Source organism: Schistosoma haematobium, chromosome 3 (assembly GCF_000699445.3).
Source record: "Schistosoma haematobium chromosome 3, whole genome shotgun sequence".
In the NCBI taxonomy this organism is placed as follows: domain Eukaryota; kingdom Metazoa; phylum Platyhelminthes; class Trematoda; order Strigeidida; family Schistosomatidae; genus Schistosoma; species Schistosoma haematobium.
Genome location: NC_067198.1, coordinates 29,986,455 through 30,006,482, shown reverse-complemented (window position 1 = coordinate 30,006,482; position 20,028 = coordinate 29,986,455). Strand labels below are relative to the sequence as shown.

Below are 20,028 nucleotides of genomic sequence, written 5' to 3'. Positions count from 1 at the left end.
TCTCTAAAGGTTACTGCATGTATTCATAGTAGTTTATAGTTACTGTGTAAGGGGAATATGTTATATAACGGATGAGTTTCAATAACTACAATCCAAATATATTAAATTTATCATTTTAGAAATTTATTTTAAAACTCAGTAAAAACTGATTGTAAACTAGATTGAAACTTAATTCAAGTTTAAAATAAAGTTGAACAGTTTAAGTATTACATTTATTGGTTTGTAAATGACTTAAGAAATCCTATCTTGAAATCGTCTGTTTTAAATAACTTAATTGTGTTCAATTTTGTTATGTATCTTGTATATAAGTGTATCATTTTACCAGAGAATAAGGCTCTATCCTTTTGATTAAAAATATTTCATCACTCTATTAGTTCATCAGACAGTTTGAGCTGTTAGTTTAGATACGTGAATAACAAACACCAGTCGATCACATTGTATAATTCCGTGTCACCTTTAAATTAACATTTAGCTCACAATATATCCAAAATAATTATAACACATAAACTTAAAAGGCCACAAGAACTAAATAAATTCCACTTGTTAATAATATCTAACTTCCTAATGAATGGTATTTATCCAATTTATTTAATCTCTCAGATATAGATTTTAATTCTTTGGAATTAGTACAGAGTAATCAACATACAACAAGTAACACTAATACATTGTATTAATTATTTATCAGGTTTCTATATGAATAATTCTCATTGACATAAGATTAAAGACTAAAGTGATTGTTGTTGTTTATTGTATTACTCTATAATATCGATTAGCACAGCAGAAAGATGAACCAATAGAAAATTGTCAATAACAACAAGTAGGTAATATATACTTAAAATTTTGCAATAAATATCATTCAATAGTTGAGATCATGAGTCAATTCAAGCTAGACCATCATGGAAAACCTGGAAGCAGTGTATGGTCGTTTTATCAAAAGTAAAAATAATTTGTTTCAAAAGTGAATGAAATAAAATAGTTATGATATATAAGTCATGAAGTATTTTTCTTTTAAAGAAAAACCAAGCTAGTCATCTGTTCAACAATTAGATGAAAATATTTCAAGAAACTTGTATCCAGTAAAATCAATGGGGAAATTCTAAACATGAATTTATAACTATTACAATGAAGTATACATGTAGAGATTTACACTCTGAATAACGATAGGGTTTAAGGGAAGTTGATGATATAATAATAGCACTAATAATAATGATAATAATAATAATCCATTTACAATGATTAGATTATTTTCACTTATTTTTTTAAAAGTACATGCATACAGCTCATTTAAAAACCATAATTTTTTAATGGGAAAAAATAATAAAATACAACAGAATTGAATTAATCTACAAACTAGACACTGAATTTTTATCAAATTGTAATATCAACCGACCAAAGGGTGGTCCTAAATGTGATATATATGTATAAGTATTTTTTAAATATTAATACGCGAATAAGCCTTTATAAAAAAACCATTCATATGAATGAACAAATTATATATATATATATATATTATAATGTGCCATCGAACAATAAGCTATCAACATTTCCTATGACAACCTATATTCATGATAAAAAATTTGACGCATATTGTCGCCAATATCTCCTTTCAGGTAATACTAGATAACCGACCAAAAAAATGAGCGGCGCCTGATTAGATGTATCAGTTATAAACAATAGAAATAAATATACATTTATCCATTTACAAAGTGATAGCCATCATACAAGTAATCCAGTATGTTATAATGCAAACCTAGACAGAGATTCACGCCAATCTTTAAACCAGAAAATAGATTAAATAATTACTTCATGCACCTGTCTACTCTCTCTCTCTCTCTCTCTCTCTCTCTCGAAATACATATATATAAAGATAATATAAAGTATTTAGAGGAAGAAAAATAGAGAAGGAAGCAACTAAAAGCCATTATGACGACCACCCAAATGAGAGGCCAAAAATTGATCTAATCTCTTAATTTGCAATCAGACCACAATGAAAAATGACATGGAAAAGTCAATTTCAAAATGAATTTCCAATGATAATTACACTAATAATGAATAATGTCATAAACTGATGAGATAATTTTTAAAAAATCATAATTTTGATTGAAAGTGAAATGATAACAATAACCTTTGATGAACCAACTATTACATGAATTGTACGAGATATAACTCAGTTATTTAAAAAAAACTAGGTATTTCTAACATTTTTTTAAAGAAAATAGCTTCTTCCATAAGCAAATATTAAATAAGAATGCATAGAAACTGTCCGTAAGATTCCGAATATTTATTTGTTCTAATACTATCAACAGTAATCAGAATTATATGTTAATGTTCATGACTGTTTAATAAAAAAAGCATAGGGTTCATACTTTCTTGAATAAAACCAATAATTTTTAAATTTACATCATAAACCCTCTTGACAACTGCAACAATATTTTATCAGTCAATCTTGTTAAAATATATTTTAATAAGATATCCATATGGCACGTTATCAATGATATACTGTATTAAACATGATTGATTTTTAGCAAAATAAGACCATTACCAGTGATTTATGAAGGGATATCTTCTGTGCAAATTATATATATATATATATATATATATATATATATATATATATATATATATATATATATATATATATATATATATATATATATGAGTAATAATTTAAGTTCCTTTCACCCCATGGTTTACGTTAATTTTGGAACTCAACAATAGCTAATTCCCACGACATAAACTTGGTAAAATAACTTTGCAAACAGTCCACAAGTATTATTTTAAATAAATAGAATTTATACTTTATTAATATGTCAATTATTCAAGACTGTCACAAGCCATTTAAACTGAAAACTGATTGATTAAGCAAGAAATTCACACAAATGAATGAAGTTTAAAATCCAGATTTTCATCTGATGATTGAAAGATATCTTTTCGGTTCAAGTGAGAAGGGCCTATGCAATCCTGTGATATGTATGACTTTTCATAATCGAATAGGTACTGAGATTTTATTTTAAACTATTGAATTAGTAAACGAAATGGACGACGAGCAACACAAATCACTATTTTACACAAGTTTTCCTCAAACAGCTTTGCTATACGTACTTCGTATAAAAATAGGGGCATGAGTTAGCAGATGTATTCACCGCAGTCACGGATATTGAGCCCATTAACAAACAAGTGGCAATTATTTCCTATGAAATAAGTGAAACCAAGTGATGACACAGCTTATCTAAGCATCATGCCACCGAATAGTGCGGGCACTTCATTACAGTACCAACCAACTAATCTTACTTCTTTGCATAACCGCCCCAACATCAAGAGAAAACTCAATGTGTTGAGCTGAAACTAATCAAATCACTTGATAGAAACAGTCTCAGTTACTAATATGTAACAAATCCACACTTATTTCAGCTACATACCTGATCAGTCAGTACCAGTATTACGAACTAGAAACATCCCAATATATATATACTTTGATAGCTAACATCTGTAAAAATTGTCTTACAGTCACAAGCATGTGAAGTAGGCATGAAAGCTTCTGACGTATCTCACCAGAAATTTACAGATGACAAACATGCAATAGTATGCCTTTCAGGAAATACTAAAATTGGATCATTCTAAACCCCCCGCTTATTTCTCTTGAATTAAGGATTACGGAAGAAAGGCTAATGAGAAATTCCAGGCTCCTGTTTAGGTTGACGATGACAAAGAAACCCAGTAGTTCATTTATTGCATATCATTGAGTAGCTTTCACTGCCATATACAGTGTAGATAATATTAAGACATCATAATCACAATCCAGGATGATTATGTAGGCCAGTAAAAGACTAACTGGCAAAATATGCTTTTGATATAATGTCCATGAACATAAGATAAATGGACAAAACTTCGTACGTATATAAATCAACGCATTACGAGTAGAAGCATCACATATTGACGGCGTGACTAACGTCGCATAATTCAAATTATTAGTAAAACAACTCTGATTCCAAGATACAAGATTACACTAGCTAATCTACGACGAAATATAACTAACAAGACGAATATTTAACATTTTTATGTATTCATGAGACCTTTGTTCAACCACAATGAAAGAAATTCTTTCTTGGCTTAGATTAGACCCTGTAAACTGAATTCCTTTTGTTTATAAGTAAAAGCCCGATTCTACTTTGAAATGGCGGTAACCATGAAAGAACGTCCTGCTAAAAGCACGGCGTTGATAGGACAGGCAGCATAAGTATACACCTTAAAATACTTGTACTCTAAGTATCTTCCAGTCCAGTCACAAAAGAAAATAACTAAACACGGCAGTTATTTTCTACACAAGCAGATGACCAAAATGCTTGTACTGAATATTAGTGACCACACCCATCGGACATTATTTCCGACCTAGCCTACAAGTTGTGGAATATACTTTGAGCCGACTAGTTATGGCTATAACTTGACACAGTCAGTCAGTAACAACGTAGAACTTTGTACGTACGTACATCAGTTCGAGTTGCTACACCACCTTAACACAGAGATGCAGTTGTCGATTCAAATCCCGTAGTGGTAGAGGTAGCAAGAGTATAAGCAGTAATCGGGAAGATTAGGGTTTGGAGATGTTATTTAAAGAGTACAATCCAGTGAAATAAATTTGGAAAGAGGAAAAAAGGGACATGAAGAATTCAGAAGATTAGAATTTGGGAGAACACAAAGAGTGGATGCACCTGCGCCATTGCAAACGATTTTGAGCCATGTCATTCAAGGTCTCTAACCATCGGTTGCTCTCATCTCGCGGTCCCCAACCAGGTAGTCTACACCTACCAACATGACTCAGTCCACTTGTCAGTGACTTCATGGACTTGTGCCATGTTTTGGTTTGGCCGCCTCTAGCTTTCTTCCAACCTACTCCTATACCACTGAACATAGCACGTCGAGGCATTCGGTCGTTGGGCATACGTAACACGTGTCCCAGCCATCTCAACTGATGAAGTTTCACTACTTCATCAATTGATTTGCCATCCTTACCTAGTACCCGTTTCCTAACAACCGCATTACTTACTCAATGGTCCCAGGATATACGAGCAATGTTTCGAAGACACCTATGATCGAATACTAGTAACCTACGAATATCCTCTACTCTTACCGGCCATGTCTCACTGTCATAAAGTAGGACGGAACAAACTGCTGTGCAGTAAACACGTCCTTTGGTTGATAGACGGATATCTCGCCTACGCCATAAATGACGCAAGTTGGCAAAAGCTAGTCGAGCCTTCTGTATCCGTGCTAAAATTTTGTCACACACCAGACCACAAGGGCTGATGAGACTTCCAAGATAAGTGAAGCGGTCGACACACTCAACTACTTCACTCCCTATCACTAGTTCGGGTGTCGATGTAACCCAATCCTGAAGCAACATTTTGCATTTCGAGGGAGATAATCGCATCCCGAACATGCTTGCATTGTTGCTTAGAGTGGTCAGAAGACTGCATTTTGTCAGCGTCTTCACCAAATAAAACTATGTCATCAGCATATTCTAAGTCAACAAGTGAACCTCCCGGTAGAAGTTCAACCCCTGGAAATTTAGATGAGGAGAGTGTTATCTCTAAAAGTATGTCGACCACAAAGTTGAACAAGAATGGGGAGAGTGGACAGCCCTGACGAACACCACTTGAGGTAATCAATTCTGATGACAGTTCGCCATAAGCTCTCACTCTACCAGTTGTGTTCGAGTAGAGAGCCTATATAAGGTTAATGTACTTCTTTGGTACTCCTTTAGTGACAAACACTGCCATAGAACCTCACGATCAACCGAGTTGAATGCCGCCTTAAGGTCGAGAAATACTACCATTGTGGGGCGTCTGAGTGTGTGTTCTAGAACCTGACGTAGTGTGAATATCTGATCTATACAACCACGTCCAGGTCTAAAACCGGCCTGGTTTTCTCTAATCTGCTCTTCACGAGCTTTGATTAGGCGTCGAAGTATTATAACCTGACACACTATCCCAACTTTAATTCGCTGAGATATTTAGCAAATAAATGATAACTGTCGATAATAAATGAAAACTAGACACTAAAAAAATCACCTGGTATTTTGCTTAGCCTATAAGTCTATTCTAATATCCATGAATACGCGCAATGTTGCTTAAATCATATTGTGTAATCAATACACTCAGCAAACCCACTCAATAATCTTATCTCTAGAAGAATGTCATAAATGATAACGGATGCAATAAATATTGTATACTTCAATGGGGTTAACTTTACTCGAATTTTTTAGACCTAGACAGGGCCAATATACGCGGTGCATCTGGTGGGTTGCCTGCACAAAACGCCTGGCACGTTTTGGAATAATGTAAGACTGGTATTCAGAAATATAAACCGGTCAGCTAAGTCGGCCAAATGCCAGGACTAGAGTATCTCTACACACTCCCCAGTTATTCCTAGACCTAATAATGAAAGACAAACCAACATACCTTAGAAGGGAGCAACCTGGCACTTCGGCTTGATTGTCCGTCAGGTTAACTTGGGAATATCGGAAGCAATCGCGAAACCTATCGATTACTGTCCAAAAATAACATTCCCAAAGGCCATAATACAACTAATAAGCCACCAGAAAACAAGCGGCTAAATCCCTTAACAAAATGAGAGGGGGATATCAAGTTCAAAGTCTTTACAACTAGCAGTAACTCCCTATGAACCTATGAATGAATGACACCAGGAAACGGTCACTAACAACCATTTCCTACAAAGTACCGAGACTAGTAGATACATACGAGTGCTCACCCATGAAAAACCAGAAGTCATGTTCCGAGGTTAGCTATATTTTATTCAATTAGCTACAATAGCTTCTTTGCCAGATACATAAATACCATCAAGGAATTTACGAATATCCTTGTGTCGGACCTTGCAGGACTGTTGAATGAGGGCAGCTAAAAAAGGATTACTTACAAAAGCTTGAAACTTACCACATTTTGCGACTTTTTCAATATCATTGCCCTCAACCTGAATTTCATCTTTCACTCCAGTGGCGGAGATTTTCACACCTGGTTCCATAGGTACAAGTTTGTTGGCTTTTTCTCCTAAAAAGTTGCGGATCTCCAATTTGGAACCATCGTTGGATGGAATCATGTTGATGGGGAAGTGGGCATAAACGGATTTCAATTTATAACGATATCCAGATGTAACACCTTTTATCATATTTCCAATATGGGAACAAACTGTTCGAACAGCAGCCAGCTCTTTTCTGTTGCCGAAATACTTCGTTACAACAATCTTTTTTGAGAAAACTTTGATGTCTAGGGATAAATGACCGAAGTCGCGTTTCAGTGACCCACGAGGACCTTTGACGTAAACCACTCTTTTAATGGCCTTTACTTTTATGCCTGGAGGCACCTTAACAGTTTCAGACGATTTTATAATTTTCATTATGTATAAAGACAGGAGAGAATGAAGGTAACGCACAAGGAATATTGGAAGACGTAGTCCGTCTTAAGACACACGCGCAACAACTGCAGCCGCCGCCAAAAGTACCCGGCAATCTTGAAGCGCTACGATTTCAATTGTTTCAAGAAAGACTAACAGCAATAGACAATGTCCATTTTAACCCCTACCACCTTTGAGTTACTTCAATTATAATAAGGGAAAGTTGGTAGGTGATAAAAAGGCCATTAAAATTGTTCAGTCTATCCTTAATTTCAGTGTTCAGTCTTTATTAACTCAATTGACCTGTTTTAGCTTTCGCAATTGTGATGAAAAAACAGAGTCAGACTTTGAGTTTGCTCAACAATTGATTTTGTGAGAATATGTCATGGAAAACAAGTCCATCAAATAAATAGTTTTATAGGTCTTAAACACTGATGATGACTTCATTAATTTTACTGGACACGTTCATGACTGAAAGTTCTTAGTCAAACACCTACACCTGATAAAATCTGGGTACTACTACTCAGATTAGATCCCATCCTCAACCACGAATCGATCACTATTGAGATGTCTTAGAACCCCTTCTGTTTACCCTGGTTTTGGAGATCTTTGTATCCGAAAGTAATGGGTGAGTGTTGTTATGCTCTGTGAACCCGTGTTTATTCGTACGTGAACCCAATGTGATCTGATACACCAAATGACAAGCTTTGAGCCTGCCTCCTATAGTAGTTTCTTACAAATGTTTTCATATATTGCTACGTTACCTTTGTGTTCTAAAATGTTTCGTAAATTTATATATTTCATTTTCATCATATCTGGACAAATATTTAAACTTTTCGACACCATGACTCCTAGGTTGTCATCCCTCAAATAATTATAGTCTGCACCGATAGTATCGAGGCCTTATTTTACCATGCACAAGCTGATTTACGCGAGCCCAGCATGGTCGAATCACTGGTGCAGTTGCATCCGATACTAAAAACACAAATTCGTGAGTTTGACAGGTAAGTCACATTCAGAATGTTTGCCAGTGGTGTTTACAAGCTATATGGGACTTTGGAATAGGTCTCCCTGAAACGTGGAAACCTGGCCGATCGACAAATTTCACACAAACCCTGCCATAACATAAAAATACAGTACGGGTAAGGAACAAAAATGTTTCCACGACTGAGAAAAATGATTTGTCAGAGAACCTTGGACGCCGGTCTTTATAGACAGCCTCAGAAAGTGCAGGTAGTTCTTTTCACTCCAAGACACTGCTGTTGATAAACAAGCTGGATATGCCGACTGGACTCTGGGTACCACTAATATCATCGGAGAAAAACCCGATTTGACCAAAAACCAGACTAGGGGCATTTGTGCTATTCCCACTCGTCCTCTGGACTTTTAGGACAAGCCTAAACGAACCACATCTAGTCGATGAAGCTCATGGCACAAAAGATCTGTTGCTAAAGCACGAGAAACAGATAATCATAAAGGGCTTTTGTGCTACAACACCAATGGCATGTCATCCGGAAATTGCAGTAAACTATACAGTTTCCTCAAATTAAAACCTATTGAATCGACAAACGTTCCGGCACAGGTTCAAGACAATCATAAAAGCAAGACATAGACCCCTGTCATATTCCACAAATGTGGTTATGAATGTCCTCAGTCCCAGCAGAGAGGCACAAATGAGCTGTGTTTCCATAATTCCTAACTTTTGTGTGAAGACCCTGTCTTCAATTTAAAATCAGTATATGAAAAGCTTACTACCCCGGGTGATAAAAGGTATGCTTACTCTAATGTGAGTTCACGCAAAATCAATCTACTGTATCCTTGTTATTTTAGACATGTTGGCTTGCTGAACAGCAGCAAACTGTTCATCAACCCGAGCAAACAGAAGTTACCGGACGAAAACATTAAACCAGACCATATCTGGGTACACAGTGGTGCCCATCTTTTACAACTACTACTCAGCTAAGGTTCTGTCCACCACCATAAATCTATCATCATCAAGATGTCGTTGAACCCCTTTATTCTCGACTTCTGTTTAATCTGATTTTGGAGATCTTATTATGAGAATAATTTCCAGAGACAGTTTTGTTAAACTTTGCAAACCTCTGGAATTTTTCGTTATGTTGTGCACTCAAAGATAATGTACCATAGAAAGTGAGAAAAGATATGGTTCGTTAACTTCGAAATAAATATTTAAGATGCAGAATGATAAGATCAGTTAGTATCCTATAGTGGGTCAGACGGGAGACTAAAATGCTTTAATTGGTTATTTTATGTGAGGATGGAGAGATTTGTAATCAGTTTAGTCCCCATGGATTCAGTACGCTTGATCCTAATAATGTCTTTACTAAGACCCTTACCAACTGACTGGAGTGAGTAATCTGAGTAGAAATTTATTCTCCAGCCAAATGACCATTAAAGCGGTTCGGAGTCACTTTGTGGTGTCCTCGATTGCTTGTAGGAAGATATGGACTGAATATATTCTCCGGTTATGTTCAGATGTTCGATTATCAGAGGAGCTGTTCGAATATGGCTGGCTATCAACCCAAATACACTGCTCCGATAAGGAACACAATACACTTCACACCAAACCTCCATATTTTAGGTCTTCGGAGAAAAATTTCTGAAACACAAATTAATAACAATATGAAACCGAAAGTTTCCAGAGCAAAATTTATACACACAGCTCCAGCGTTGGGTTAAAATAAATATGCTAAAAAAAACTGTGAAATCAATGATATTCAATATAACAGTTATTATTCAATTACTTTCAGTTACTCGTGTAGCAGTGTGTCTGAGCTATTAATGCGACAGCTGATCTCCTCCAGGACCTGTACTGCATTGTTCAATGCCACATTTGTCACCACAGTGATTTTCTTCGCCTAAATATTTACTCTTGAGTCAGTTGATTCGTTTATTACCTCTGAACAGAATCATGTTTTATGTTTGTCAAGATTGCGTTTCTCTTTCGCAAGTAACTATTTTTGGGTTCTTTAACAATTTGTTTATTCGATACATTGGAGATCTACTTGAACACATTATATGGAGTAATTCGTTGGTCAGAAACTAAGTTGCTTGGTGTTTTGTAAGTCGTATACTTGCACACAGGCTTAAAAAGTCCCGTAAATATCACCGAAACGCTTTTGCTCTATTTTGAGGTGATCAAATGCTTCAACATAACTGAAGCCTTGCAGATAAGTAGACTCGAAACCCCAAGAACTGTGTCGTTACACTTAACCATCAGCTCGCTTGAAGTGACCATTAATGTAACAAATTTGGTCTCCCCCATAAAATGGTATGCGTCGTGTAACTTATTGTTGTCTGAAAATAATATGTTATTACTAATATAAATAGCTATTTTTTGGCCTCTCGAGTACCAGTATTTCATTAGAATACAGGTTGATTTTAGTAGTATATCATTCCAGACTCCTTATTCCCATGGTACGTCCTAACTTTAAACTAACTTCAAATTCACTGGAATTACAATACGAGCACAATTCCCGTTGTGTATACTTACTCATAACTCCTCCGGTAGCTCTTCTAAAATTACTGCCGGCCTCAAGCCATGGTAAACCATTCAAACTCTGGCCTCCAAGTTCAAGGAATAATTACGACGCCTCATTATCAAAGCCCAGATTCTTAGGAACTCACGAGTCCGATGCGCCCTCTAAAAAACAGAACAACAATCAACATAGGTACATGGGATATCAGTACAATATAGGCGATCTGAGGGACCAATCGAAAAGTTGCGGAAATGATGAGATACAACTCGGTAGAAGTCGGAACCAGTGAAACCCATTAGACCTGGGCTGGACAACAAAGGTTAGTTATGAGAGTGCTGCTGCTGTACCGTGGACACGAAGAAGAAAATACTCTACTCACTCAGGGAGGTTCTCAAGGAGATGCTGTCCAAGGAAGCACGAATCGCACTTATAGGAAGGAAATCTCATGGATTCAGGATCATCAAAGCATCTTTCAAAACAAAGTAGGAGCGTTTCACAATGAATGCTATCCAATGTTATGCACAAACCAATCATAGCAATGACGACGATAAATGTCAATTCTACTTGAGGCTCCAATCGATCATATCGAAGTGTGCAGGAAACAACATGACAATTCTGATGGCAGACCTGAACGCCAAAAACCGGAATGGACAACACCAGATATGAAGATAACATGGGCTGACATGGACTGACTAGAAGAAAGGAACCAGAATGACGTGATAGGTGGCACAATATTTCAAAACAAAAACATACACAAATTTAAATGTGTCTCACTGCATCATACCACGGAGAACCAGATAGATCATATATGTATCACTAAAAAATTCAGAAGGACAAGGGAGGACGTGAGAATCAGGTGAGGAGCTGACATAGCTTCATATCACCACCAGGTTGTGGCCAAGATGAAACTGAAGCTAAATAAACACTTGACAACTGGGGAGATGGCAGTATAAGGGTTCAATACAGCCTCCCTACGAGATCCTACCAAATTCAACCGATTCAAGATAACTCTCAACAACAGGTTCCAAGTCTTACAGGATCAACTGAAAGTAGAGGAAACTACTATGGAGGATGATTGGAAAGCGGTCAAAGAAGCGTTAACATCAACGTGTCAGGAGTTGCTGGGACGCAACAAGCATCATCATAATGAATGGATTTCCATGGAAATTCTGGCCAAGATTGAAGAAAGGAAAAAGAAAAGCGTAGCAATTAATAACAGACGAACAAGAACAGAATAATTCAAGGCACAAGCTGAATACAGAGAATCAAACAAGCAAGTGAACAGAAGCATTAGTGCTGACATGCAGAAATACGTGGAACACCTAGCAACGACAACGGAAACAGATACAAGAGAAGGAAATATGAGACAGCTATATGACAACGAGAAACTAACGGAGAAATACAGTAAACGAGAGAGACCGGTCAAGAACTGAGAAGGCATGACAATCATCGAGATTCATTAATAGAAGAAGAGATGGGTAGAATAATTCGAAGAAATTTGGAATAGGCCAGCTCCATTGGATCCACCGGATATCGAAGTAGCAAGCACAGACCTTCATATAGATGTCGCCCGAACAACGACGGGAGATATGAGGATGACCCGCCATCAGACAAATGGAGAACGGGAAGGCAGCAGGACCTGAAAATATACCAGCTGATGCACTGAAGTCACACATAGAAATAACTGCAAACATTCTTCACGCTCTGTTCAGGAAGATTTGGGAGGAAAAACAAATGATACTGACAGACTCATCAAGTTGCCAAGGAAAGGAGATCTGAGTAAATGTGAGAATTACAGAGGCATCACACTACTGTCAGTATCAGGAAAGGTTTTCAACAGAGTGTTGCTCAACCTGATGAAAGACTCAGCAGACGCCCAACTTTCAGATTAACAGGTTGGATATCTATAATGTTTCGAACTATTTGAATCATAGCACGAACTAAGAGTCCCAGAAATAACGCAGTTGAATTAAGAAGTGAGACACAAGCACAAACGAACGTATTGTATTTGGGATTCGAAATCGTGCAATCAACAAGTACAAAAGTATCATTAGTTCCTTAAAACACCACATCCGCCACAGCTTAAATTAGAGTCTCGGTGCTGGTAATCAATCGTACGTCTTTTTCTCAAATTCATCCTCAATCTGTCTGACATTGTATTGGATAAGGATCCTGTATTATCTAGAATGTGCTCATTAGCATTAGAATTAACAACGGAAATTCGAACAGACTCACCTGGTTCCTGAAATTGTATTTGATCGACATGTCGACTGTGTGTACTTAAGTCATTGATGTCTAGAATTCGCTCCATCGATTTTCCGACATTCTTCAGAACAATACCTGTTGATGGTCGAAGTTCATTTCCTCGATAGTATGTAACTTCTGCAGACTCCAAACATCTCATATTTGACCGAAGAATTCTTCCTTTCAATAGCTTCGCTGGAGTCTCCTTCGTCACCGAATGTCTGGCATTTCTGTATTGCAATAAAAAGGTATCTACTCCCCTCTCCAGCTCATTGGATGTTGAGGCGGCTCTAGAATCAACAGCAGTCTTTAATGTCCTAACAAAATTCTCTGCCTGACCATTAGAACACGGATGTCTGGGAGCAGTAAACAGATGTTTGCATCCTATACCGTTCAACCAGGTAGTGACTGCATCTGCAGCAAAGTGAGAGCCATTATCAGTCACTAACACCATAGGAACCCCTTATCGACTAAACACCTTTCTTAATGCTTGGATTGTGAAATCAGAATTTGGTGGAGTTGTAAAAAAAAACTTCAGGCCACTTTGAAAAAGAATGAATAACTAGTAGTGCATAGTATTTACCAAGAAACGGACCACAATAGTCAGCATGAATCCTCTGCCAGGCCTCAGACGATACTGGCCATGGAGTCCACTTCGAAGGATGATTTTTTTCAACTGATGACATTTCTCACAATTGTTTGCCGTACGACATATATCTGCATTTATCTCTGGCCACCACATGTGAGTCTTGCTAAGGACTTCATTTTCTCAACACTTAAATGACCACTATGAATATCTTCAAGAACAGATTTACGCAATGAAGGAGGAATGACAACACGATCATTTAAACAAAGAATACCATCAGGAGTAGTAGATAGCTCATCCCGCTTTGAATAATAGATAGGAAATCTACGTTTCAAATTAGCAGTCCAGCCTTTCTGTATAGCACTGAGTATACATCCAAAATATCTGCGAGTTTCTCTAATGAGATCTGAACGTCTCAATGGTAAAGGTTGCACTAACAAACAGTCCGAAGTATTAATAGGTCTATCTTGTAATGACTGTCGAGAAATGTAGTCCACATGTTGAATTTGTTTAGCACTTCTGTGCTGAACCATATAGTCGTATACACTCAAAGCAATACTCCACCGTTGAACCATAGCAGCTGAGGAACGTGCTAAGGATTTTTCAGGATGATAAATAAACTTTAAAGCTTCATGATCAGTAACAATAGTGAATTTCTTTCCGAATAAATATTTATGAAGTTTTTTAATAGCCCATAACACAGCTAATGCTTCTCGCTGAGTCTGTGAATAACCTTGTTCAGTAACAGTAAGTTTGCGTGAAACACAAATAACTGGTCTACCTTCCTGTTCCAAAACTGCACCAATTCCCACAGGTGATGCATCAGTAATAACCATAGAATGTGCATTAGGGGAGTACGTTCGAAGAACAGCATCACTTTGAAGAAACTTTATTAGACTTCGTAAGCATGACTCTTGTTCCTCACTCCATTTGAATGAATTGGATGTCAAAATATTGAATAAACAATTTGCACGACAAGAAAAATTAGGAATAAAACGGGAGTAATACTGAAGAGCACCCACCAGTGAACGTAATTCCGTAAGATTTTTGGGAGACGGTGCATTTGTCAGTGGAGCTAGTCGCTTCATATCTGGTCTAAAACCATTACCATCAACTGGGTATCCAAGGCGTTCAAAACTAGATACACAAAGTGAACACTTATTCGGATTCACTGTTATATTCTTCTCAACTAAACGACGCAATAAAGCAATAAGTCCCTGGTCATGAACTACCTTATTAAAACCATGAACAATGAGATCATCTTGATAAACTTCAACACCTTCAAGATCACTAACTACTTTATTCATAACTTCCTGAAATATGGCTGGAGAACAACTTAGACCAAATGGAAGGAAATTGTATTTGAACAGACCAAAAAGAGTGTTGATTGTCGTCAAAATAGATGAAGATTGATCTAAAGGAATTTGAAGTTAAGCACCTTTTAGGTCAACTTCCGAGAACACTTTAGAACTATGAACTCGATTTAGAATATCTTCAGCCTCTACCGTCGTGCACGTTTGCTTCAACAAACGGGAGTTCAGAGTTAATCTATAGTCACCACAAATTCTAGGGGTCTTGCCGTCCGACTTCAGTGGCGTAACGATAGGAGTACCCCATGCTGAAGACTGAATTGGTTCAATTATGCCTTTCGTACACAAATCGTTTAATGTCTTATGTACTGCTTCTCGAAGACCATAAGGAATTACTCGTCTTTTAAGAGAGACGGGATCACCCTGTACTTGAAGTTTTATAGGCTTAATTTTCATACCTCCACCGCACTTGGCACACATAGCTATCAAATCTTTAAGTAAAGTGTCAGAATTTTCTTTAGAAACTAGGAATGACAACTCCACTTTAAGCCTTTTCAAATTCTTTAAACCTAATATTGACAGTCCTGTTTCGCTAACTAAAAATTCACAAGGTATGTATGAAGAATTATCACCTCTTATTAGCAATTCACAACATCCTCGTATGGGCAGTCTGTGTCCAGTAATCCTCAATATTGATACTTCAGTGGGTCGTACTACAACATTAGGATCTAAGGATTTCAAGTTCTTGAATGAAATAATGAACTCTATACTGCTTGTGTCCACAATAAAGTCATGAAATGAACCAACCGATGTATATAGTCGCTTTTGAATATGAGCATTACCTTTCGAAACAGTAGACAAAGATAAATGATCACTATGAAGATGACACAGGTATTCAGTGTTTGACGACGCTTTTACCAGTAACACCTAATATAATTCGTTCCCACCTAGAGAAATCGAAAGACAGAGTCGAGGAGATCGGGAGAGTGTATTTGGCGATTACCAATATATCGGAATTCTCTGATCTAATCTGGCTAGCGATTGCGGTGTATGTTGAGCACAGCGTTACCACACGTGTTCTGGTGCGGATGCATGACCGAGCGCCTTCAGCTAGATGAGTCCACTAAAACATATGGTCAGCATCCAATGTCGAAAGCTTACAGAGCTATTTATTTTGGGGATCTATTTACCGCTACAACTAGAAACATCCGAATTATTGAGATTTAAATTACAAGATTTAGTACTACTTGAAGCGAAACGGACAGTAGCTTTGCATACTGACTGAGTGTGTCCTATCTTACCACATATAAAACATTTAGCACTACGAAATGCGCATGAATTATGAGAATGAAACTTTCCACATGATAAACATTTACCAAACTTCATCTCACCTTCGTGATTTGCTTTGTAATTCCTCGTTGAAACACCTTTCATATTTACACGAGAATAGGAATCACTGTTAAATGAACGCAAGTTTGATTGACCCTGAGATTGTAGTTCATCACAACGACTAAGCAAAGTATTAGAAATCTTCATCGACTGGATACCAAGTTCATTGACTGCTTCGTAGTTAGTACATGCAGTTCCAGCATCTTGAAAGGAAAAGTTTGGCATTTTTAACAGCTCTCTTTCCAAACTCGGTATGTTAATTCCTGCAATTAATCGATCTCTCAGATGCACATGAAGTTGATCACCGAAATTAAACTTGGCAGCTTGTTTCTGTAATTCAAGGATGAATTCCTTAACCCTTTTGGTCATTTTGACGAACCATCTTATGAAACTTCGCCCTTTCACGGCATTCAAAACTGGTGCATTTTACATGACTTAATAATAGCTCTTTAAGAGTTGCATAAGGGAGTGAGATAGGTTTTTCTGGATATGCCAAAGTTTTTAATAAGCTGTACGCTTCTCTCCCAATGAATGTCAGAAAATGTGCCACAATTTTCTCACCTTTAACATCTTTCTTGGTCATGCTCCAGATTTCGAACCTTTCCAAGTAATCCTCAAAAGCTTCAGGAGTTGAATGAATATCCGACTTTTCCATTGCAGGCTCCATCGCGACACCAATATAATGTTTCGAGTTATTTGAATTATAGCACGAACTAAGAGTCCCAGAAATAACGCAATTGAATTAAGAAGTGAGACACAAGCACAAACGAACGTATTGTATTTGGAATTCGAAATCGTGCAATCAACAAGTACAAAAGTATCATTAGTTCGTTCAAACACCACAATACCGTGAAAATCGGTCCTGAAAAAACCAAATCGTGACACTACAGATCATTTTTGAACAATCAATTAAATGGAATTCATCACTATACATCAACTTGATTGACTATGCGACGTTTAATAGTTTCGATAGGATAACATTATAGGACTCTATTTGGCACTATGGTGAACCTAAAAGTCTTCCATATCATACGGAATTCATACAACGGGCTACACTGCAAAGTTTTCCACGGAGGAAAGCTAAAAAACGCATTTTTAATTGAAGACTGGAGTCAGGCGAGATTGCTTATTATCTTCTTCCCTCTTTCTTTTGATGGTCAGCTGGATTATGAAGACCTCGACATCTCACGGGAATCATGGAATAAAATAGACAGGTTGGACGCAACTATCCAGGATTCCCAAATCAACTCTGTCCTGGACTGTACTTCCCGTTTGTTTCAAAGTCCTTTCCATTTGCCTTCTGAATTCCAAATCAGGGCTTGGTTCGTGGTGCAGTTTTTTGACTTCCGTAGTGTATGTTGTAGCCTTCTTCAGACCATTCTCCTAATTTTCTGTGTAGTTAAAAAATTTGGTTTGTTCCCACAGTATGCTTTTGCTGATTGCATCCGGTCAGTGGACACTAAGCATCTTGTGTGAACACCTGTTCATAAATACTTTTATATTTTGGTGATGACATAATGAGCAGAACTTGGTGGAAATAACCAACTTATTGCTTTGCAAAATGTCACACAAATTCGTTGTAAAATATGTAAATAATACATAAACTACATAATTTGCGTACCTTCCTTGATTTGTTCATCATATAGTTCCCAATACTTTCAATCCTGTTTCTATTTCAAATGCCCATTATTTTCCCTTCTATTCTCTTTATATCATTCTTCATCTGGTAAACGCTGCACTTCCAATTCCTGCTATATATTACTTTTATTTGTCCGCATAAGTAGGACACACCATACTGGTGGTATTAGTATTAAATCTAATAAGTACAACCCATTTACAAGTAATGAGTGATTATAGAAGTATAATTTAGTTGAGAAAAATTATAATACACAGAATAAATGAGAAAATTAGGATTTATCTGTATCTCATTGTACAATAAATATAATGATAAACGTAGTCCTAGTTATAAATCCAATAAAAATGTGAGAAGTAGCAGGAATATTTGGTTTAAAGTTAATTGTTAAAGTGATTCCTGTTTTCCTCCTAAACTATGAAAGACGGATAGTGTACACCTATATTAATATACATACCAAGGTTGTTTAATAAAAATAATGTCATTTCAAACGCCGTATAAAAATATTGTTGAGTAGGATGAAGTATGAATACTTGGGTCATATTAACTGTTAAACTTTATTGAGCGAATGAGTCAATAAGGATCTACAAGTGAATGTTATCAACTTAAAGATATAAGTAGTATGTGGCAGAAGTCGAAAGTGCAGCGCTTACCAGAAGAAGATTGAAATAAAGAGAATAGGAGGGGAAATAAAGGGCACTTGAAATAGCAACATGATTAAAAGTATGGTGAACTATGTAAAGAACAAATCAAGGAGGATACGTAAATTATGTAGTTAATGTATTATTTACATATTTTACAAAGGAGATTTGATTTTGAATGAAACAATAAAATGATTCAACGTGCCTGAGTTTTTGTTCGCTACACTAGTATATGACAGAGATGATGATATATTTGCAATAACCCGATGATTGATGAGATACATACATGTGATAATTAGAAGTATTCGAATTAATGTACTAAGAATTCCCGAAATATTGGAATTTAAGTCAGGTAGAACTAGATGAGCACAAATGAACATATAATATTTGGAATTCGTAATCAACGGGTGATCAAGCACAAAAGAATCATTAGTTCGTACAAGTGCCACAATACAGTTTAATAATTGAATTTTAATTCATATCTATTATTAACATTATTTATCGTACCTATAAGTGCATGTACATTTCATGATCTGTTTTCTTACGAAGTTCTATCGTCATTCATTTTCATACTTCTGTTTTGGTCTCTAGAATTTTAATTTACTGAAGTTATAAATAATAAAACTGAATAACAAGTTCACCTTTAATTAAAATAAAAAAGAAAGTGGAACTTTCAACATTGTTAACAAAGTTAATATATTCGACAATCTATAGCTAATAAGTTTTGTATGTTTGTACATGTGTGACATTCTGTCTAGAGGAGTAGTTAGGTTTTCTTCATTATTCAATTTAATCATAATTAAAGAAAATCGTATTTTGAAGCAATGTTTACTAATCATGCATTTGGTGAACTTTAACTAAGTTAGACATATATTCAAGTAAACACAATGTGGGCAACAATTGCAAGTGTCGAACATGTTCTCTATTATTTTTAATACAAATAAAAGTGAATGTTTATTTCTTGAATAAAAAAGCCATTTGATTGTGTTATTTTTACCGCTAATTAATTACTTCGAATCGATATGAAATTTAATTAAATCTGCTAATGATTATCGTTTGCAAGTTGTTCTATAAACAACTGAAGTTATTTGTTGGTAAGTAATGTTTCAGGAGTATATAAATCACACGGTTCCATTATGCTTAGAATTGTAGAGGACGAACAAACATGGGGAGTGAAGTGAAAACACTGTTACTAATTCTTGTGATCTCTATTCATTTTAATTCTCAAGGTAATTGAATTCATGTAATACTGTGTATATTGCAACCTATGTAAATTTGTTTGTGACATCCCTCATTATTTAGAGATCAGAAGAAATTT

At 36.2% G+C, this 20,028-nt stretch overlaps 1 protein-coding gene across 1 annotated transcript; it reads right to left on the bottom strand.

Annotated features, from left to right (window-relative positions):
- Window positions 1–5,469: 5,469 nt before the first annotated feature.
- Window positions 5,470–7,682, bottom strand: RPL9 (60S ribosomal protein L9). The gene is made up of 2 exons (XM_051213551.1): window positions 6,951–7,682; window positions 5,470–6,914 (listed from the first exon to the last, which is right to left on the bottom strand). The coding sequence occupies exons 1-2, from the start codon at window positions 7,408–7,410 to the stop codon at window positions 6,814–6,816; spliced, it is 561 nt and encodes a 186-aa protein (XP_051069541.1). The 5' UTR covers window positions 7,411–7,682; the 3' UTR covers window positions 5,470–6,813.
- Between the last annotated feature and the right edge of the window lie 12,346 nt (window positions 7,683–20,028).